The sequence below is a fragment of the Bos javanicus genome, chromosome 13 (genome assembly GCF_032452875.1).
Source record: "Bos javanicus breed banteng chromosome 13, ARS-OSU_banteng_1.0, whole genome shotgun sequence".
In the NCBI taxonomy this organism is placed as follows: domain Eukaryota; kingdom Metazoa; phylum Chordata; class Mammalia; order Artiodactyla; family Bovidae; genus Bos; species Bos javanicus.
Window position 1 is genome coordinate 28,046,617 of NC_083880.1, and position 22,677 is coordinate 28,069,293.

The 22,677-nt window shown below is 40.3% G+C and overlaps 1 protein-coding gene across 1 annotated transcript; it reads right to left on the bottom strand.

Moving 5' to 3' along the window:
• Positions 1-933: 933 nt before the first annotated feature.
• Positions 934-21,734, bottom strand: PHYH (phytanoyl-CoA 2-hydroxylase). The gene is made up of 9 exons (XM_061436064.1): positions 21,582-21,734; positions 17,584-17,642; positions 16,373-16,483; positions 15,561-15,729; positions 8,865-8,946; positions 6,998-7,179; positions 4,928-5,077; positions 3,158-3,289; positions 934-1,333 (listed from the first exon to the last, which is right to left on the bottom strand). Exons 1-9 carry the CDS (start codon positions 21,654-21,656, stop codon positions 1,280-1,282), a joined length of 1,014 nt encoding a protein of 337 aa, XP_061292048.1. The 5' UTR covers positions 21,657-21,734; the 3' UTR covers positions 934-1,279.
• Positions 21,735-22,677: the final 943 nt, after the last annotated feature.

Sequence of the window (22,677 nt, forward strand, 5' to 3'; positions counted from 1 at the left end):
CAGTTCCTCTTGAAATACATTTCTAGAAACTAGTGCAGAATGAACCTTGTTCAGTAACAGATGCTTGGATATTTGTTAGATGAACTAGTTGGCACAAGGCACACAGAAACGAGGGGAAGTGTCTCCTGACTGACTGGCTGCAGTTCACTCAGAACTGCACCAGGGAGATGACATTCTGCTGTCTGATTTTCCTCTTGAAGTCTAAGGTTTCAAATGTATTTTAAAGTTAGTTTGAACAGTTTCTTGCGAACAGTGTCCCATACATGCTGTTTATGCTGACTTTCCACATATACATTTTATTTCCAGTTATTCCATAGTCCTGAGAGCACGTCAGGGATTTTCATGTCTTCCCCAGTTTCCATCTGGACCTGAGCTTAAACTGGGTGTCCTTACAGAGAAACTGACAGAATCAGCAATCAACATGTAGGAAAACGCATGCTTTGCTTAAAGAAAGGGACCCTTTTCCTTATTCTGTTTTTCTTACTGAAGATTCAACCAGAATTTATAAAAAGAAGAATTATGACTCCTTGCTGCCGTCAGCTGGTGGAGAAATACAATGCTCTATTAAATTAAATCTCTGTAGCACATGCCACTTGATATCCAAACCAGAACTATTTTAAAAGCTTTCCTGGACCTTCAAAGAGATTAGGTTTCATTCATAAATGCTGAATGTTTTCAGCTGCTATGCTGAATATGAATTGACAGAGAAAGTTATTTCTCTGGTCTTCTTTCTTTAGACAAAAAGACTTGGAAAGATCCAGTCAGTTTTTTTAAGGAGCATGGTGGCCTAGAGAGGCCATGGAAGGAATCCTGTGTCAGAATGTGAGTTTCCACCCTTATTTTACACCCAGATGCCCTTCTTAGACCTTTTACTAAATGCATCTCTAATATTCATTGTTCCAGATTTGCAAAGAGATCTCACACAACACAATATTGGGAGGTGGTGGATTCTTTATTTCAGAGCATTAAACCTTGCTTGGGTAAAGCGTTAATTGAGTGAAAGAAACTGATCTAACACACTTCTTTATGCATCACCTTTGTTATTTGCAACCCCAAGTTTTCCTTAAAACAGTAATATTTCAGTTCTTCTACTTTATATCCATTGAAGGCGTCCCACCATACTGCATTATTACCCATGCGCAGCTAAGTCCTGCATCTGTGCGCTTGGATTTTGTTAACATGGATAGAAACGATTACATCATCTCATTGAGAAAAGATTTTCCTCTGACATCTTGTTCCACCTTGGTTTTCTTGACAAGAGTTTGAGCGAAGGGCTATTTCAAAGGTTGATTCTTTCTCCTTTCACAACACGCCCTCGAAATGTCCAAACATCCTGCAAATAATACCAAACACAATGAGTTTCTGGGAACTTGGATTTACCTATTCACCACAAGACAAAGATTTCTGGCATCTACTCATCATTAAATGGGGGGGAAAGACAGCCCTCCACAATAGTCATAAGGTAGTAAATAAAAACCACATTCTGAGACTCTAATTAATTTACTCACCAATATCTAAAATCACGTTTCATAAGCCAAGACAGCGAGTCCTCACACTGTCATTATGCTTTGCTTGGCACCTGTGTTGATTAGAGGTGTTGGGACCTGCTGTTATGTTTGGTCACAAAACTGTTTAATACCTAAGCTCCTGCTGCCCTTGGTGATGTTTCCCTGCCCCATTCTGAGTGATCTGCTCCTGAAAATGATGTCCTACGCTACTGGATTGGTTTTTTCTTCTTTGTTCCTAATAAGACAATTCAAACTTTTTGCTTATTTTTCTGCAAACAGCAAAGTATGCTAGAAGAATAATTTTGGAATTGGACCTCCTCTGAAATCTCAGTCACTTAAGTAACTGAGGCCATTCTCTTGAACTCTTCGTTTTCTCATGAAGAGTGTGGAGCTATCTCGACTGCTCCATTGAGTTTTGGTAAAGAAAAGGGACAGGGACATGCTTTTGTGCCTGCAAAGAACTCTATAGCAGAGTTAGTGTTGTTCTTCTAAGTAAAGTCCATAAACTATAGCTGAGACAGTCATGAAAAGAAATAGAGGAACTGATTCATTAGTACAACCCTGACAGACCTCAAACAGAATATATATGTTTTTTATCCTGCCTTAAAATTCAGGGTGTTGGATGGAAGACCCAAGTGGCAAAATAGGTTGCATTTCTAGGACATTTAATTGCTGGACAAAGGAAGGACAAGACTGTCCAGGAGATGCAAATGTGAGGTCAGAGCATCTTCAGATATGGGGATACATTCAGAGATTCTAGACAGAAAATGGCTCAAGGGTGGATGAAGACTCTTGAGGTGGGAAGTTTTTTCAGAAGGCTGTTGTTGGCATGCGAGGCTCTTCAAAGTACCGGGAGGCCCTGTGTTCTCATTACATTCAGTCTACTTGGGGGTCATGTCACCCCGAAATAGATGATGCATTTATGATTATCTAATAAGTTCAGCTTCTTGCTTCAGAGCCCCAAATATAATCACCTACAATACAAACTAACTTTATTTAGTTGCCTTGACTGATAATTAGTTATTGATCAGCAACAGCATGCAATATTCACCAGTAAAGAACAAACAATCTAAGTATAACAATGTTGTTAGTTGGCTTCACACCCCAATACAAAGTAAAAAGTTAAAAAAAAAAAACCAAATAATCTACAGTGATGTGTATTAATTAGGCAGGCATATGAAATACTGTCTTAACACCACTATGAAAAGCATCAGTGATTTCCCATCTGTACATATAGGCTGTCCTTAAATTCCCAGTGCAAACTGACCCAAACAAACACTTGCTTGAAAATTGCTTTCTTTACAAATAAAGGAGGCCTATGATTGACAGCCCAAACCATTTACAACTATGAGTTCAGAAAGTTGCTTTGTCTTCCATTTCCTCATCTCTGAATCTGCTATTTCCTCTCCTACCTGTCTGTTCTGGAACACGATGGCCTGCCCGAAGACTTAGAGAAACCAGGTCCCCCACACTGGGGAAGCAAGTAGTACAAACAAAACCCTCTGTCGTTCCTAGAAGGTCTCAGCAATGTTTCCAAAAGGAGCTGTAAACCTACACACTTTATACCTTCAAACTGAATCAGGTATGACACTATTAAGCATCTAAAGACCAAACTGAGATCTTTACTTTGTCTTTTCATACAAACATACCTTCAGAGTGACGTCTTTAAATCCATGCTTTTTCCTGACTATATCGACAACTTCCTTTTCAATGTTTTCTTGACTGGTGCCCTCCACATCTATGTAGTGACAGTTGGCATCCGCAAAATGGCAGGAAATTGCCTGTGGAAATTATTATGATCCAAAATTATATGCAGGGCAGGGAACAGAATTATGTAAGGAAGAAATCTTTAACTTTTCAGCATTTTATTTTTCAAATGAAGGATATTGCCAAGTCCTACTAAGGAATGTATTTCAGGGTTTCTCATCACCTCAGCTACAGAATTTAGTGGAGGGTGTAATGAGTTGGTATTTCAATGGCCACAGATGATGGGGGAAGAAAAACTGAAAAGACCTGGCAACAGAAAATAATACACAGACACCCCCTCTCCAATCTAAAGCACAGTTCCAGTCTGATAGCATTCACATAAAATACTCATCTTGTTTCCTTTTGAAAGTAAGATGGAAGTTACTTGGTTCTCCCCAGTCTCGAAGGACTTATAAACAGATCTAACTTGCAAGGTGATAGTTGAAACTCACCTTCCTTGCCACAAGTTAGTTCTCTTAGGGTGACTGCACCCATCAGAAGATCTGCCTACTTCTTACAGATTTCTAGGCAGTTGAGTCACAAAATTTATTTCCCATGGAAACCCTAGTACTATTCTGCACCATATTGGAGCCTGAGGCAAAAGAGAAGACATGTACACTCCTACCTGTACGCTTTTATGCATTTTTCAATGGTTAATATTTTCCCAAACTGTAAATCAGTCAAAAATATTGAAAAACCATCAAGTTAGTATATTAAAACACACTATTTCCAGTGTAGTGCCTATATCTTCCTTTTGCACAGTTCTGGGTATCATGGTATTAGAGGGTCTGATCTTTTTTTAAAATTTTGGTATTGTGCTCACCATGGACTTTTTGGCATTCATTTTTATTTCTTTTAACTGGCATTAAGATATTATTTAACTGGATACTGAGTTTTTTGAGCCTCTGAGGGAACTGCCTTCTTGCCTCTGGCTCATCTCAGTCCTGTTGAGCCTGGTGGATATCTGAATGAATGGAGGATGAAATCTAACAACTAACCCTCAGCCACAGGGAAACAGAGAGCTGTTGTGATAAACTGGAAAGCTTCACTCAGCCCCAAAGAAGACACTAATATTTAGTATCAACAGCCATGTCATCCTAGGGAAATGTGAGCCCAGCATATCATCAGATCTGCTGAATTTTAGAGAAGCAAGAAATCTGGGCTCTTATGAGAAATTCTGTCAGTTTTTAATGTAAGCACTGATCTTATAAACCTGAAAACACTCTGAGGCTAAGGAGTGAAAAACATGGCCATATCTGATTTCTGGGTGGCCAATTCACACCTTCCTTTCCAATCAATAATATTTTAACCAATAGCAATAATATTACAGACGTTCCCCTTATATGAGCTGTATACCTTCCAAATGTTATTATTTGGTATGTATGTCTGCTTTTATCTTTTCCTCTGAAAAGATGCTATCAGTTGCCACGTAACTATGCTTTCTGTCTGGAGAAATTCCACGAATGTTCAATAGTGATGGCATTCTAAGGTCATCTAGCTTCTTATTGCTGAAAGCAACAAAGCATGAGGGAGACAAATATATTTCCTGGTAAATACACCAGACTAAAGGGCAGCTGAGTTAAAAGTTACAACTCCTTTAACTTTTCATGTATCAGGATACTTTTCTTCCTCATGCATTCATCTTCAAACAGTGCTGTGATGTGAATGTGTACCTTCCGGAATCCTTGACTTTTGTTCCGACCAGATCCATGGATGAGCAAAGGGTGAAAGAAGACGGTGTCTCCCTTCTCCATCACCAAGTGCACCCGGGCGTTGTTTTTGTCATAGTCCTGGATCCCGTGGAACATGATGTTGACTCCTCCCTAAAAACACGAGAGAAGCCAAGTCCAAAAGTGAAGAAGCCAAGAATCAAAACTCTTATCAATGACTCATCAGGGAAAACAAACCTTCTCTAAGTTCTTTGAAGAGAAAGAGATAAATAAATTAGATATTAAAAAAACTTACATATACCAAACTTTCTCAGTTGACTGCTTTTAGAAAGCCATGTGTGAATCGTGAATTTTTTAGACCTGATGAAATATTTGGAATTTCCACCTATGGTTCATTACTGAATGATAACTGAAGACCCAGATCAGCTTTGCATTTTGCGGGAATACAGAGACCACCTTTCCTGGTGAACCCATGCTCATTCTTCCCCAGCATGCTCACCTGGAACTTGTATCAATCACTACTCTATTACTCAGAAGTATCTCTGAGAAGCTAACTATTCTCCCAACTCGCAGAGAGAAAATTCTCAGTCTTTCTCAGCCCAGAAACCAAGTAGGTCAGATCCAGAGTAAAGAAAGAAGAGTAAATTAAAACATTAGCTTTTAAAATATTTTCCACTCCCTGTTTTTCCAAGTCAATCACTGCACAAAAAGAAAAAAACAAAAATCGTTGTTTGTTTTCAAACTATTTTCTAACAATTTTTAAAATATTTTCAAGGTTAGTTATTACATTAGATAATAGTTATATCTTTATGAAACAAACTGAGACGAGAAGTAACAACGTTTGCGATCTTTTATGGGTCTTTGGAGGAGAGCATCCCATTTCCTTTCCTAAGACTATTCCAACTCCAAATTCCATTTTGGGAATGACTGCTCCCTACTGCACTGTGTTGAGTCTTTGCCTCCTGCCCAATGTGGAAAGTGAGCAAGATAAGCTCGTCTCACCTCCCATTGCTGCTACTTTGAATCTGAGCAGATGACTGAAGCGACTGGACATTGTCAAGGTACATCTGGCCACTCCAGGTGCTGCAGCCCAACTGTTCCCACTGAAGAAGGACTTCCTCTTTCCTCCTCACCCTCCAGAGCTGGCAGCCTGCCCACGGATTCTGTATGTCCAAGGGGCCCTCCCTTCAGCTTGAGTCACTGAGAGCCCACTTCTATTGCTTGCACCAACCTTTCCTAAACCAAAACTTAACTGAAGAATTTCAGATTTTATAGCAGAATCTAGACTCAAGGTATTTTCACCTGGCACTAATCCTCAGTTCAAGACTTCTAACTAGTTGACACTGAAGTCCTGAAAGCCATATTCTTTACATCTCACAGAACCAATGTGTACTCTTTCTGCCTTAACAAAATGTGCTCTTCCCACCTTGATCATTATTACAGGATTGTGAGACCTTATTGCCTTACATCTAAACGCTATGGGAGTCCTCTCTGGTTTCTCTGTCTCTGGACTCCTATTCCTGCAATACATTCTGTGCCAGACCACAGGGTTATCATTCTTGAAGAAATGATTTAATCTCCTCACTCATGGGCCCCAAAGCACTGAACAGTCCTCCAGTATCACCAGCTGAATTGATAAATCATGGAACAGCCTCATAATAGAATACTGCTCAGTCCTCCCCAGAGCCTCTCTCTGCTGATCTCTTCAGGTGGAAGCAGATGATGCTCTTTTTTACTGAGAGAACTAACAGTCCGTGTGTACAACTCACTTGGCATACATATCTGGTATTACTGTGTTTGTGTCTGACCTCTGCAGTTAGGCTTTATAATCTCAGATCTTTTATAGCATCACCAAAGTCCACCACTTTGGTTGGCCTTCAAGTACTTGTTGAAAGAATAAAGGTGATCGTGTGATCAGCCATCCTGGAATTTTCCCTGCTCATTTGAAATCCTAGAACAATGTTTTGCTAAGAAAGGAAATGTCATCTTATTGGCAAAGCTCCTTATGTATACTGATGTGAAATCAAAACAACAAAAGGTTCTGATCAAGACTCAGCCGTCTAGCAGACTTACCTCCCACTGGGGATAATCATGGGGTTGCAAGGGGCCTTTGTGTGTCCCTGGGAGCACAACCAGACAGCCATTGTTCCGGTCAATGTGCTCCATGGCTGTCCAGGCACAAACGATGCTATTGCTGGGCCTGAAGGGGAAATAGTGCAGATCCTGGTGCAAGGGATGACGGGATGTCTTCTTTCCTGAAACAGAATCTGTTGTTAAAATAAATAAACTTGAGTCCCAGTATTATTCTCCTCTGCCTGAAAAGCCAGAACAATGAACTATCCTTGCAAAAGCCAAACAGATGAGACAATACTGAAGAAAACCACCTCTATAGATGAGCACCAAATTAGAAGACTGCTGCTGCTGCTAAGTAGCTCAGTAGAGTCCAACTCTGTGCGACCCCATAGACAGAAGCCTACCAGGCTCCTCCATCCATGGGATTTTCCAGGCAAGAGTACTGGAGTGGGGTGCCATTGCCTTCTCCAAATTAGAAGACTGAATCAGCACAATGCCTCTGGATCCTGTGATTCTTTCTGGGTTTCTGGTAACCGAGGACTACTTACACTATTTTCTAGAAATCTGTGCATATGTCATCATCTCCACTGTGCTTTATTCCTCCCTAACTCTGGTTTGGGCACAGAGCTTAGCATTCTCCAAGTCAGCTCAGTCGCTCAGTTGAGTCCGACTCTTTGGGACCCCATGGACTGCAGCACACCAGGCTTCCCTGTCCATCAGCAACTCCCAGAGCTTGGTCAAACTCATGCCATCGAGTCAGTGATGACATTCAACCATCTGGTCCTCTGTTGTCCCCTTCTCTTCCTGCCTTCAGTGTTTCCCAGCATCAGGGTCTTTTCTAATGAGTCAGTTCTTCCCATCAGGTGGCCAACATATTGGAGAGTATTCCCCAAAAACATTGACTAATTAGAGTGGTCAATCTGAGGCCTTCTGATAAACTTCTAAGTGGCTGATATTAAAAAAGTATTCCTTAATTAACTAAATATATAAATAGAAGGACTCTCAGAGGTTTCAGCACCAAACTAGAACCATTTGGTTCTGCCATCACTGTGGAGAATCAGAGATACTACACACACATTCACATTCTCCCCTAGAATTGCCTTCTGAACGTAGTTCCCCCAGGCCAGGGGATTTCTCCAGGCAGGACACCCAGGGAGGGAAAGGCCTGCTGATGTTAGGCTAAGCCTGTATGTAGGCTTAGCACATAAACCTCTCTTGGCCATCAGGACAGAGACAGAGTAGAAACAGATTCAAGATCTCTAATGGCTGATTTCCTACCACTGATACAGCTGAATTTCTCAGTGTGGCCAAGAACCATCTGCATTAGTATCTCTGAGTATGGTTAATAAAATCCAGGTTCCTAGTTTCTATTTTCTGAATCAGTCTCTCTAGGAGGGAGGGCTTAGAAGCTACATTTTACCAAGCACAGAAAATTTTGAGAATAGCTATGGTATTTGATACATAAGTTCAGTTTTAAATTTGTTAGTAATAATACTGTCTTCAGATCAGGAAGCCAAAGTCCACACCCTCATGCATGGGTGAGAGTGGGTAACAAATCTTAGAGATGCTGAATATCAGGAGTCTGTGGGGTAGAGAGACAGTTGTGTTTTATTAAACTGCATCTTTCAGAAGCCACTTGTCTACAATCCCAGCAATAACCCTAGTTAACATCAGCATCGCTATTATACTTCAGTGTTATTATGATGTAAGCTACTTTGAGACTTAAAGTATATATATTCATTTATGCAAAAATTAAGCAGTTGTGCACTTTGCTATTGGTTAGCACATCAATCTTATGTAATTTAATTAAACACTTTTTTTTTGTTTGTTTGCTTTTGCTTTTCCTCTACCAATGAGAGCTCTTTACCAGAATCTGGAGGTTTGTTTATCAGCATTGTATGCATGGCCATAATATTGGGTCCAGTGAAGCACTCCACATATTTCAGAATCTAAGGAAAAAGGAGGGAAAAGTTCATGGGAAATCAGATGCACAAGTATGTGGCACAAAGTACATCTATCTATACTAGAACCCCGTTGGCAGTCATTTAAATCAATCAATCAATATTTCACAACCTTGCAAGCAAACCACGCAAAAGTGAGCAACTGGAAATCATCATAAACACTCTGAAACAGGCTTCTTAGAACCAGCTGAAAATCTAAGTGCTTCTTCTACAACAGAGTCATGAATTTCTCTGAGACACCAGCTACGAAGGGCAGGAATAAGACCTCCCATGAAAATGATGCCCAAAATGGCAGGGCCAGTTGAATGAAAAAGACAATGATGTTGTTCAGTCACAAAGTCGTGTCTGACCCTTTGCGACCCCATAGACTGCAGCACACCAGGCTTCCCTGTCCTCCACTGTCTCTCGGAGTTCACTCAAATTCATATCCATATTCAATCTCTAATTCTGTCTGACTACAAAAAGTGAAGCACATTCTATGGCTTTCACTTATATGATCTCTTCTGTATAAGGAATGTAGGCAATTTGAGTATAAAACACTTGAAATGTTACAAAAATCCAAGGAGTCTGGCCTAATGCTTGTTTTTTTAATAAAAAGTTTGTTTTTGTCATTCTGGGGGGGTATTCAAAAAATGGCAAAAGGGCTGTTCTTTTCATTTCTTTTTTTAATTTTGATGGGGTATAGTTGAATTATAAAGTTGTGTTAGTTTCAGGTGTATAGTGAAATTAAAGTGTTATACACACACATATATACACTAAGATTCTTTTCTCATATAGGCCATTACTGAGTACTGAGTACAGTTCCCTGTGCTATACAGTAATCGTTATTAGTTGTCTGTTTTCTATACAGTGTGTGTATGTGTCAATCCCAATCTTCCAATTTATCTCTCCTAGGCTGCGATTTTCTAAATGGTCATCATTCAAGAGCCATCCTCAGATTTTCTGTCCTGCTTTGCAGAACTTCCCAATATGTTTAGCAGATATTCTCCCTACGTCTTATCTTAGTCTTATCCTGATTAATAAAATTCTTCAAATCATGGGTTTGAGGTGCTGGTTCATTTTTCCAATATATATTAAAATAAATACATAGCTATTAGAAGAATACCTACCTCCTAAAAAATCATTGCATGAACCACCAGACACATGGTTTGCAGGTTACGGAAGTAGGAACATCCTGACAGACATTCTACCACATGCTGCCTATAATTTCCAGCTTTTATCATGATCCACCCACACAATTTTCATTTCCAAAACAGGACGTGAGGTTGGGAAGAATGTGTGGTTCAGAGAGGCCACTTCCCTTCTCGTCCCCAACTCAAGAGGCCGGACCTCCCAGATGCCTCAGCTGTGCAGTCTTCAAGAATCAGACTTTCTAACAGCACTTGGGGTATAAGTTCTAATAAGTATTTTGTGCAAAGTGTCCTTTTTAACTATTCTAAATGACTGGTCAGAAACCATAGTACAGGACTTCCTTATGCTACAGTGGATAAGAACCCCACTGCCAGTGCAGGGGACATGGATTTGATCTGTGCTCCAGGAAGATTCCACACACAAGGAGCACCTAAGCCCACGCACCACAACTGCCGAGCTCCAGCTCTGGAGCCTGAGAGCCGCAGCAAGAAAAGCCAACAAAGAACCAGCTTTTGGCTTTGTTGATTTTTGCTATGGTCTCTTTTGTTTCTTTTGCATTTATTTCTGCCCTAATTTTTAAGATTTCTTTCTTTCTACTAACCCTGGGGTTCTTCATTTCTTCCTTTTCTAGTTGCTTTAGGTGTAGGGTTAGGTTATTTATTTTACTTTTCTCTTGTTTCCTGAGGTATGCCTGTATTGCTATGAACTTTCCCCTTAGCACTGCTTTTAAAGTGTCCCATAGGTTTTGGGTTGTTGTGTTTTCATTTTCATTAGTTTCTATGCAAATTTTGATTTCTTTTTTGATTTCTTCTGTGATTTGTTGGTTATTCAGCAGTGCGTTGTTCAGCCTCCATATGTTGGAATTTTTAATAGTTTTTCTCCTGTAATTGAGATCTAATCTTACTGCATTGTGGTCAGAAAAGATGCTTGGAATGATTTCTATTTTTTTAAATTTACCAAGGCTAGATTTATGGCCCAGGATGTGATCTATCCTGGAGAAGGTTCCATGTGTGCTTGAGAAAAAGGTGAAATTCATTGTTTTGGGATGAAATGTCCTATAGATATCAATTAGGTCTAACTGGTCTATTGTATTGTTTAAAGTTTGTGTTTCCTTGTTAATTTTCTGTTTAGTTGATCTATCCATAGGTGTGAGTGGGGTATTAAAGTCTCCCACTATTATTGTGTTATTGTTAATTTCTCCTTTCATACTTGTTAGCATTTGTCTTACATATTGCGGCGCTCCCATGTTGGGTGAAAATATATTTATATTAGCCAGACTCATCAAGAAACAAAGGGAGAAAAATCAAATCAATAAAATTAGAAATGAAAATGGAGAGATCACAACAGACAACACAGAAATACAAAGGATCATAAGAGACTACTATTAGCAATTATATGGCAATAAAATGGACAACGTGGAAGAAATGGACAAATTCTTAGAAAAGTACAACTTTCCAAAACTGGACCAGGAAGAAATAGAAAATCTTAACAGACCCGTCACAAGCATGGAAACTGAAACTGTAATCAAAAATCTTCCAGCAAACAAAAGCCCAGGTCCAGACGGCTTCACAGCTGAATTCTACCAAAAATTTAGAGAAGAGCTAACACCTATCCTGCTCAAACTCTTCCAGAAAATTGCAGAGGAAGGTAAACTTCCAAACTCATTCTATGAGGCCACCATCACCCTAATACCAAAACCTGACAAAGATGCCACAAAAAAAGAAAACTACAGGCCAATATCATTGATGAACATAGATGCAAAAATCCTTAACAAAATTCTAGCAATCAGAATCCAACAACACATTAAAAAGATCATACACCATGACCAAGTGGGCTTTATCCCAGGGATGCAAGGATTCTTCAATATCCGCAAATCAATCAATGTAATACACCACATTAACAAATTGAAAAAGAAAAACCATATGATTATCTCAATAGATGCAGAGAAAGCCTTTGACAAAATTCAACATCCATTTATGATAAAAACTCTCCAGAAAGCAGGAATAGAAGAAACATACCTCAACATAATAAAAGCTATATATGACAAACCCACAGCAAACATTATCCTCAATGGTGAAAAATTGAAAGCATTTCCTCTAAAGTCAAGAACAAGACAAGGGTGCCCACTTTCACCATTACTATTCAACATAGTTTTGGAAGTTTTGGCCACAGCAATCAGAGCAGAAAAAGAAATAAAAGGAATCCAAATTGGAAAAGAAGAAGTAAAACTCTCACTATTTGCAGATGACATGATCCTCTACATAGAAAACCCTAAAGACTCCACCAGAAAATTACTAGAACTAATCAATGATTATAGTAAAGTTGCAGGATATAAAATCAACACACAGACATCCCTTGCATTCCTATACACTAATAATGAGAAAACAGAAAGAGAAATTAAGGGAACAATTCCATTCACTATTGCAACAGAAAGAATAAAATACTTAGGAATATATCTACCTAAAGAAACTAAAGACCTATATATAGAAAACTATAAAACACTGGTGAAAGAAATCAGAGGACACTAATAGATGGAGAAATATACCATGTTCATGGATTGGAAGAATCAATATACTGAAAATGAGTATACTGCCCAAAGCAATTTATAGATTCAATGCAATCCCTATCAAGCTACCAATGGTATTCTTCACAGAGCTAGAACAAATAATTTCACAATTTGTATGGAAATACAGAAAACCTCGAATAGCCAAAGCTATCTTGAGAAAGAAGAATGGAACTGGAGGAATCAACCTGCCTTACTTCAGGCTCTGTTACAAAGCCACAGTTATCAAGACAGTATGGTACTGGCACAAAGACAGAAATATTGATCAATGGAACAAAATAGAAAGCCCAGAGATAAATCCACGCACATATGGACACCTTATCTTTGACAAAGGAGGCAAGAATATACAGTGGAGAAAAGACAATCTCTTTAACAAGTGGTGCTGGGAAAACTGGTCAACCACTTGTAAAATATTGAAACTAGAACACTTTCTAAAACCATACACAAAAATAAACTCAAAATGGATTAAAGATCTCAACATAAGACCAGAAACTATAAAACTCCTAGAGGAGAACATAGGAAAAACACTCTCCGACATACATCACAGCAGGATCCTCTATGACCCACCTCCCAGAATATTGGAAATAAAAGCAAAAATAAACAAATGGGACCTAATTAAACTCAAAAGCTTCTGCACAACAAAGGAAACTATTAGCAAGGTGAAAAGGCAGCCTTCAGAATGGGAGAAAATAATAGCAAATGAAGCAATGGACAAACAACTAATCTCAAAAATATACAAGCAACTCCTACAGCTCAACTCCAGAAAAATAAATGACCCAATCAAAAAATGGGCCAAAGAACTAAATAGACATTTCTCCAAAGAAGACATACAGGTGGCTAACAAACACATGAAAAGATGCTCAACATCACTCATTATCAGAGAAATGCAAATCAAAACCACTATGAGGTACCATTTCACGCCAGTCAGAATGGCTGCGATCCAAAAGTCTACAAGCAATAAATGCTGGAGAGGGTGTGGAGAAAAGGGAACCCTCTTACACTGTTGGTGGGAATGCAAACTACTATAGCCACTATGGAGAACAGTGTGGAGATTCCTTAAAAAACTGGAAAAAGAACTGCCTTATGACCCAGCAATCCCACTGCTGGGCATACACACTGAGGAAACCAGAAGGGAAAGAGACACGTGTACCCCAGTGTTCATCGCAGCACTGTTTATAATAGCCAGGACATGGAAGCAACCTAGATGCCCATCAGCAGATGAATGGATAAGAAAGCAGTGGTACATATACACAATGGAGTATTACTCAGCCATTAAAAAGAATACATTTGAATCAGTTCTAATGAGGTGGATGAAACTGGAGCTGATTATACAGAGTGAAGTAAGCCAGAAAGAAAAACACCAATACAGTATACTAACACATATATATGGAATTTAGAAAGATGGTAACAATAACACTGTGTACGAGACAGCAAAAGAGACACTGATGTATAGATCAGTCTTATGGACTCTGTGGGAGAGGGTGGGGAGATTTGGGAGAATGGCATTGAAACATGTATAATATCATGTATGAAATGAGTCGCCAGTCTAGGTTTGATGCACGATACTGGATGCTTGGGGCTGATGCACTGGAACGACCCAGAAGGAGGGTATGGCGAGGGAGGAGGGAGGAGGGTTCAGGATGGGGAACACAGGTATACCTGTGGCGGATTCATTTCGATATTTGGCAAAACTAATACAATATTGTAAAGTTTAAAAATAAAATAAAATTAAAAAAAAAAAAAAAGAAAAGCCAACAAAATGAGAATCCCATGCACCTCAACTAGAGAGGAGCCCATGCACAGTAACAAAGACACAGCACCAGCAAAAATAAATAAATGAGAAAAAAATAATAAACTCTTTTAAAAAAGAAACTGTAATACATTCACGCAAGGCATTACTATGCAATAGTTTACAAAGTATAAAGTAGATCCATAGATACCAATGGAAAGATGTCTCTCTCATATGTATTACCAGTGGAAAAACCAAGGTGACAACCAGGATGCTTCCTGTTACACAAAAGGTGGGGTTATACAAATATGCTTGATTATACCTGAAATGGTTCTAGATGAATACGTAAAACTGAACAGTGAGTGGTGCAGGGGGTGCGAGAATTTCCTTTTCCCTTCATGTCATTCCACACTAGATATTTTCATAGCTATGAACTACTTTTAAAGAATAATTTTTTAAAAACCTAGTTTAAATTTAAAAACAGATACCTCTACTGACCAGATTCATAAGACAAATTGAAAACAATCTGCAATAGGTAAACCTTAGCACTTTTATCCCTGTGGACATGCCTGTAGGGAGTGTGAGAAGGCTCTCTGTTTACCACAGAATTCCTGCTCTTCTCCAGCAAAAATAGCAAAATTATGAGGATTTCTCAGTCTTGGCACTACTGACATTTTGGGCTGCATCATTCTTTGTTTGCTGCAACAGGCTATTATCCAGCATCCCTGGACCCAGTGGCATGGATCCGGATCTCTATGCATTAAAACCCACCACCCCTCCTGCCTGACAAGCAAACATGTCTCCAGACATTTGCAAATGTCCACCTCTGATTAAGAACTACTGCTATAGGGCCCCAGTAGAAAAGGGCAAGAGTCTAATCCTTTGCGACCCCATGGAATGTAGCCTGCCAGGCTCCTCTGTTCACGAGCTTTTCCAGGCACGAATACTGGAGTGGGTTGCCATTTCCTTCTCCAGGGGATCTTCTCAAACCAGGGATCGAACCCATGTCTCTTAAGTCTCCAGCAGTGGAGGGGGGTTCTTTACCACTAGCGCCACCTGAGAAGGCCCGTAGAAAAGAGCAAGATAAAATGGAAACAAAAAAGTTACGAAGATTTCAGAGGCAGACATGCAGATGGGCTATTAGCTTAAAGAGAAAGAAAGCACAGGAAGGTCTTGAACCTCAGGGAGGGTGCAGTATCTGAAGAGTTCCTCATCTTCTTGGAAATCTTGGACCTTGGAAACCACTTTCTCACTTGGCACATATTCTGATTTTGTGATGGTGACATCTCTCATCACCAACAATCCCAATGGTTTCACCTCCTTTCTGCAGATTCTTTCAAACTCATTCCTAGAAAATTCAATTGGTAAATGATGTCAGTACCATAGGCGATAAGCACCTGCCTGGCCTTCCACTTGTTCTGTGGAAAGACTCAAAGACCTGGGAGTGGTTTCTCTGCACTAAATGGTCCTCAAGCCCCAAGTCGAACAGTTCTGATGACAGGAAGGAGAAAATGGCCAACTCAGAAGTGCCCGCCTCCTAACTGTGGAGTTGAAATTCGCTACCAGAATTTGAATAGTCCATAGCTTAGTGGACCAGTGGGGAAATATTTGTGATTTGGTTTCATCAGAACAAAAGAGGAAACACCTCCCTAGCATCACCATGCACTAGGTAGGCCCTGTTCAACGAACTCTGTCTCTACTTTACCTATTTAGTCCTAAAACCACTCTAGTGCATAAGTACTGTTATTTTCCCCATTCTGCAGATACAGAAACAGGCATGGAAAAGTTAAGGAAACTGCCCTATATCTACAACATTAACTGAAGAGACTGAGATTAAAGCCACTCTGGCTTGAACCTAGGTTCTAACAAGCCACTTCCTAACAAACCCGATCCCTGAAAAATATCTGAACACACACAAGGTAATCCTACTCATAGTCCCTTGCACACACACAATACACATTCCTGTTATATATCAAAGAGTGTTACTGTACCTAAAGCGTTGAATATCAGCATCAGACACCAAATTTTTAATGACAAGAAATCCATTTTCTTCATAAAATTTTCTCTGTTCTAGGCTTAGAACATTATTCTCCCGGGTATACCTAAAGGAAAAGAAAAATCTCAGATAAGTCCAGTTTAAAAATGATAACCTTCATGTCAATGTATGGCAAAACCAATATAATATTGTAAAGTAATTAGCCTCCAAGTAAAATAAATAAATTTATATTAAAAAAATAAAAATAAAAATCATAACCTAACAATATTTATCAAGAACCTGAGAAATGTTTGTACTCTTCCACTCAGCACTTTTATTTCTAGAACTTTAAAGAAATAATCTGAACAAATTTTCAGTTTTAAATCTGAAACGTTAATTACTGTCACCAAGAAATGGAAGAATAATTAACTGGTTATATTATATCCTTTCAATGGGATATGACTTGACATTAAAAATGAAGAACATATAATAGCAAGGACAGTGCTTATTAAATTAAAATGTGATGACAGTGATGTAAAACCAAGACACTATTTGTTTAAAACAAGAAGACTATAAAGAAATAAAGCCAAAAGAAAAATGTTTCACAGTGATTGCCTTTATGTAATGGCATTATGAATGATTTTTTAAATTCACCCTATTTTATGATTTTAAAATATATTCTGTAATGAATATGTATGGTTTTTCAGAAAGGAAACAAACAATATACTTTATGTTTTTAATTGTCTGCTTCATGTATTTACGGAAGAAATCAAAGTAACAAAATCTAAACAAGTGTAGAGCACACACATAAACTCAAATCCCCCTGTCTATTCCTCTGTTTTGGAACTGTGACTCTATGAGAATATTCCACGGAGATCAATGTCTTCCACTTCAAAGGTGACTTTAAGATAAACCAAAGATGCTAGCTGAGATATCAGAGTGACCAAAAAAAAACCTGGCTAATTTAAACGAGATATACCATGCCTGAATTTTATAAAATAAACTTATGCACTTTGTGATGTTTTCCCTTCTTTCTAAATTTTAAAATACACATAGAAAGTGTCTTCAAAAATTTCCATAATTGTTCTAATGAGAACAAGTCCTGGATTCAGAGGATTTGTATAATGAATTCTTATCAGTCAATATGTATTTTATATCTGAGTTATCACTGGGGAAAAAAAGTTTATATACATTGTATGGCTAAGAATTAAAATTATATCTACTTACTGGAATTGTTGAGGATGGAAACTGGCAAGAGAACCAACCCCCGAAGTGTGGTGAGCTATCTAGGATGTGATTTAAGGCAAATCAAGTGAAGTCCAGGCATCACCCTTCTAGAATCAACCCACCCTGGATTGGTTTTCACAAGGGAAGACCAGCCCTACACAGTCATCAGGCACACTGACTACACACCAACACTCGGATGCACTATTGCTTAGATCGTCTCATTTCACAATAGCCTAAGGAGGTGCCTGGAAGCTAAGAGCTTTATTATGCCAACTGCACAGAGCAGAAACCCTTGGCTGGGGTCAGGGTTCAGTAACTGGTCCAAGGTCACCCAGCAGAAAACAGCTGAGCTGAGACTTGACCAACATTGTATTCATACTTTCCATATATTTTATTCCCCCTGGATATTCCTCCCACCAAACTACTGAGTGAATAAAAATGGAAATTTTTTATTCTATTCTATTCTATAAATAAGGAGAATCATGTTCTATTCAAAAGAAGTTTTTCTCTTAGTGGGAGTTCATCCAAAATATTAGAAACAGGCTGGTCATTAAAAAAAAAAAAAAAAGAACATCTTTATAAAAAATTTTTGCCAACTCTGACTCAAGAATAAGCACCTGTCAGTTTAGTGGAGTGCCCCTCTGTAAAGCACTGCTTCTCAGAAGAAGTGGGTATGACGGGTGTCAGATTCACCCAGAGAACTTTTTCAAACCCCTACTAGAGTTCAAGCTTCAAGATGCTACCCTCAGTTAAAAAAATCACTCTGGCTTGGGATTGACACATCCACACTGCTATATTTAAAATGGATAACCAACAAAGTCCTACTGTATAGCACAGGGAACTCTACTCAATGTTATGTGGCAGCCTGGATGGGAGGGAATTTGTGGGAGAACGGATACATGTATATGTATTGCTGAGTCCCTCTGCTGGTCTACCTGAGACTATCAAAATTGTTAATCCACAGATTCCAATATAAAATAAAAAGTTTTTAAAATCACTCTGAGAGAACTGAGTTGCATCTTTCGGTTGTATTGAGGCTGGAAAATACTTGGAGAATGAATGGGGTAAAGAAACACTGCTGCTGCTGCTGCTGCTGCTGCTGCTAAGTCGCTTCAGTCATGTTGGACTCTGTGCGACCCCATAGACAGCAGCCCACCAGGCTCCCCCGTCCCTGGGATTCTCCAGGCAAGAACACTGGAGTGGGTTGTCATTTCCTTCTCCAAGACATGGAAGTGAAAAGTGAAAGTGAAGTCGCTCAGTCGTGTTTGACTCTTTGCAACCCCATGGGCTACAGCCCACCAGGCTCCTCCATCTGTGGGATTTTCCAGGCAAGAGTACTGGAGTGGGGTGCCATTGCTAGTTGCTTTCAATTTAAGATCTGCAGCATACAGCCTTTCACAGGCCTCTGAATTACCTGCGGTTTCTCAAAAGAAAAAAAAAGTTCATAAAATAAACAATGACTCCAAGAAAAATATAATCCACATAGTACAGTATCATTTTTAAATATCTTAAAACGTCTAAAAGTTCCTTCTAGTTTTCTATCCAGTCATCACCAGATGATTGACTTAGGATCTCATTTGTTTTGGTCATTTTTTTCATTGTTTCTTTAGCTGAAAGAGCTACGTTCTGAATGACACTTCACATAAACATGTTATCCTTTTTGAATGATGTCTGTATCTAAGTTGGGACAATATAATAGTCAAGAAGATGGGAATTCCCTGGCAGTCCAGTGGTTAGGACCCGGGCCTTTCACTGCCCAGCGCCTGGGTTAAGGCCCCGGTCAGGAAACTAAGATCCCACAAGTCTCCAAAGTGGAAAAAGGTGGAGAGGGGGGGCCAAGAGTCAGAATTACTAGCTACTGTCTGTTTTCCCCGAGGGAGAGAGTTAACATCTTTGTCAGATGTTCTCAACAAAATGAAGCTGCCAGGACAGTCCAGACATTAGCCTTCCAATCCTTTTCTCCTCTCTCCCACTCCTGCATTATGGTTTTTATTTTTGTTATTGTTGTTCTTGGAGAATTTTCTTAGTATGTGAAAATGTTTACAAAGCTAATAATCATTTACTATGTTTACTATACAAAGCTAGTAAACCTGGAAAAAAATGGATGCAAAAATCTGTACAGTACAGCATGGTCCTGAATATGTTATTATGCAATTATGTAAATATATAGAAAAGAAACAGACCAAAGTGTTTACAAATAATAATCTGTGAGAAATGGAATTATGGGTTATATAGATTTTCTTCTTTGTGTTTATCTGCATTTAAACACTGCACTGTTACTTCAAAATTTATTCCTTATTTCTTAAAGGAATAATTAAGGTTGGGAGGAAATTGTCACATAATTTCTAGTAGTTTCTTTAAGCCTAAACCACACTTATATTCACTGAAAATTTAGTGAATTTAGGCAGAGACGCTCACCACTTCTGGCTATGTAAATTGAAATGAATTAAAATGAAAACTTCAGTTCCTTAACTGCACTGTCACATTTCAAGTGCTCATAGCCACATGTGGCTGCCACATTGGACCCTACTGGCAAAGAACATTTTTCCACCATCACAAGGAGCTTGTATTCCACAGTGCTGTTCTAGGAAATAGAGATGAAAAAAAAAAAAAAAAAAACAAGCTCTGACCTCAACACTATTATAACTAAGTCCAGTGAGATCAGATATTAAATTTTAGGGAATTTTCTGTCGGTCCAGTGGTTAGGACTCTGTGCTTCCACTGCAACAGGCACAGATGGGTTCAATCCCTGCTGGGGGAAATAAAAGCCTCCGTGCTGTTAGCTTGCCCTCCCTCCTCCCACCCTGGCAAAAAAAAAAAAAAAAAGAACACAATTAAAATTTAAAAATAATAACAGACTGGACCCGGAAACCTTAATCTACTTCCAGTTATATCCGGGCCCAATGTACTGGCACTTCTCACAACTGAACTATTAATAGTATCACACTAAGTGAAAACAGGTTGCTAGTCACACTCCCAGGCATTTGATACCACAGGTCTAAGAGGAGCCTGAGTACCTGCATTTCTAACAAGTACCTAGGTAGTCCTGCTGCTGCTGCTCTGGGGACCACGCTTTGACAACCACTGGTTCCATTAAATGACCTTGCTCAGGAAAGTTAATTTCTCCTAACCTCAAATGCTTTCTCACCTGTAAAGTGAGATTACATAGTCACTTGGGTTCCCTTTACCAGTTTGTGGAGGAGATTTTAAATTTATAACGATTCGAATACGTCAAGGCTTGGAACACAGTTGGGAGAGCAACAATGGAAGTAAAAGAAACAGTATAATCGTTTTAGGAGAAATTTCAGAACTAAATATAGCAGAGCAGAGTCTAATCAGGTCACTTGGCGGGGCGGGGAAACCCAGCCCGTGCTGTGCGCCCTGAATGAGATCACTGAACACGCAAAAACAATTCTGCAAAGCAAGTTGATTTCTGAGGCCCACAGTGACATCTCTCTGGATCCAACACCGGTGGCGCACAGATTGACTTGGATTCATTTCAGGCCTGATCAGGAGCGGACACAGGACACCCAGCCCTTCTCCAGGAAACAGTGTAAGCTTCACCTGGCTCGCCTGGAGAAGGAAGAGCTGGGGGGCAGCTCCACCTCGAGAGGACCCCTCGGCTCCTCCAGGTGGCTCTACGCCCCGGGTTCCGTCTCTGTCTCTGGGCAGCCGGACGATCAGATGCAGTCAAGTACACAAAGTGCAGGGCAGCAGAGAGAAGCCCTGCTTGGACTTCGCACCCTCCCTTCCCAAAGCCGGGAACAGAGGGCCAGGAAGATTACAGCGACGCCACTCCAGGAGCTGGAGCCAGCAGCCGCAGCCCCACCGGGCGGAAAAGTCCCCTCTTGGGCCTTGGGGACCCGTAGCGCCCGAAAGAGATGTGATCATAATGGGGACAGAGGCTGCGGAGCCAGGAAGAGCCAGCGGGGAGGTTATGCAATGCGCCCTGAAAGCCGCCACCCTTCACGCTCAAACCTCGCGAACCCAAAGGATACAATGGTCCCGGCCGAGCGGCAACCGAGGTGTCGCAGCAAGACAGTCAAGCGCGCGGAAGCTCGGTTTCGGTCCATGGCCGGAGGGCAGTACCTGGCGCCGGGCCTCCGGGTACTTAACTCAGTTGGGGGGCCCCGCCTTCTCTTAGAGGGAGGGGCGTGGAGCGGACGTGGCTAGACGAGGAGGCGGGGCTAGGGTAGCACCGCCTCCCGAGTTGGCCAGGGCGCTGCGCGCAGATTCGCCCCCTGGGCCTCCGGCGAGGGTGTTTCCTGCTAGAGCTTATTGCTTTTGAAGTGAAGTGAAGTCGCTCGGTCGTGACTCTTTGCGACCCTATGGACTGTAGCCTACCAGGCTTCTCCGTCCATGGGATTTTCCAGGCAAGAGTACTGGAGTGGGTTGCCATTTCCTTCTCCAGAGGAACTTCCCCACCCCAGGGATCGAACCCAGGTCTCTTGCATTGCAGGCAGACGCTTTACCGTCTGAGCCACCAGGGAAGTCTATAAAATGAAAGTCGCGTAGTCGTGTCCAACTCTGCAACCTCATGGACTATATAGTCCATGGAATTCTCCAGGCCAGAATACTGGAGTGGGTAGCCATTCTTTTCTCCAGGGGATCGTCCCAACCCAGGGCTCAAACCCAGGTCTCCCACACTGCAGGCGGATTCTTTACCAGCTGAGCCATCAGGGAAGCCCTTATTGCTTTTACGAGAGTCCAAAGACCGGCTCTGTCACACCGAGCGGGAGACTAATCCCCAGGGCCAAATCTCCCCAGAGTAATAGAACTAGAACAGAACTCACATTCTTAACTGCATCGTTCCACTTACTTTATTCTACAGGACTGATCCTTCCAAACTCTGAATGCAGAGTTCCAAAGAATAGCAAGGAGAGATAAGAAAGCCTTCACAGTGAGCAATACAAAGAAATAGAGGAAAACAATAGAATGGGAAAGATTAGAGATCTCGTCAAGAAAATTCAAGATACCAAGGGAAAGATGGGCACAATAAAGGACAGAACTGGTATGGACCTAACAGAAGCAGAAGATGTTCAGAAGAGGTGGCAAGAGTACACAGAAGAACTATACAAAAAAGATCTTCACAAC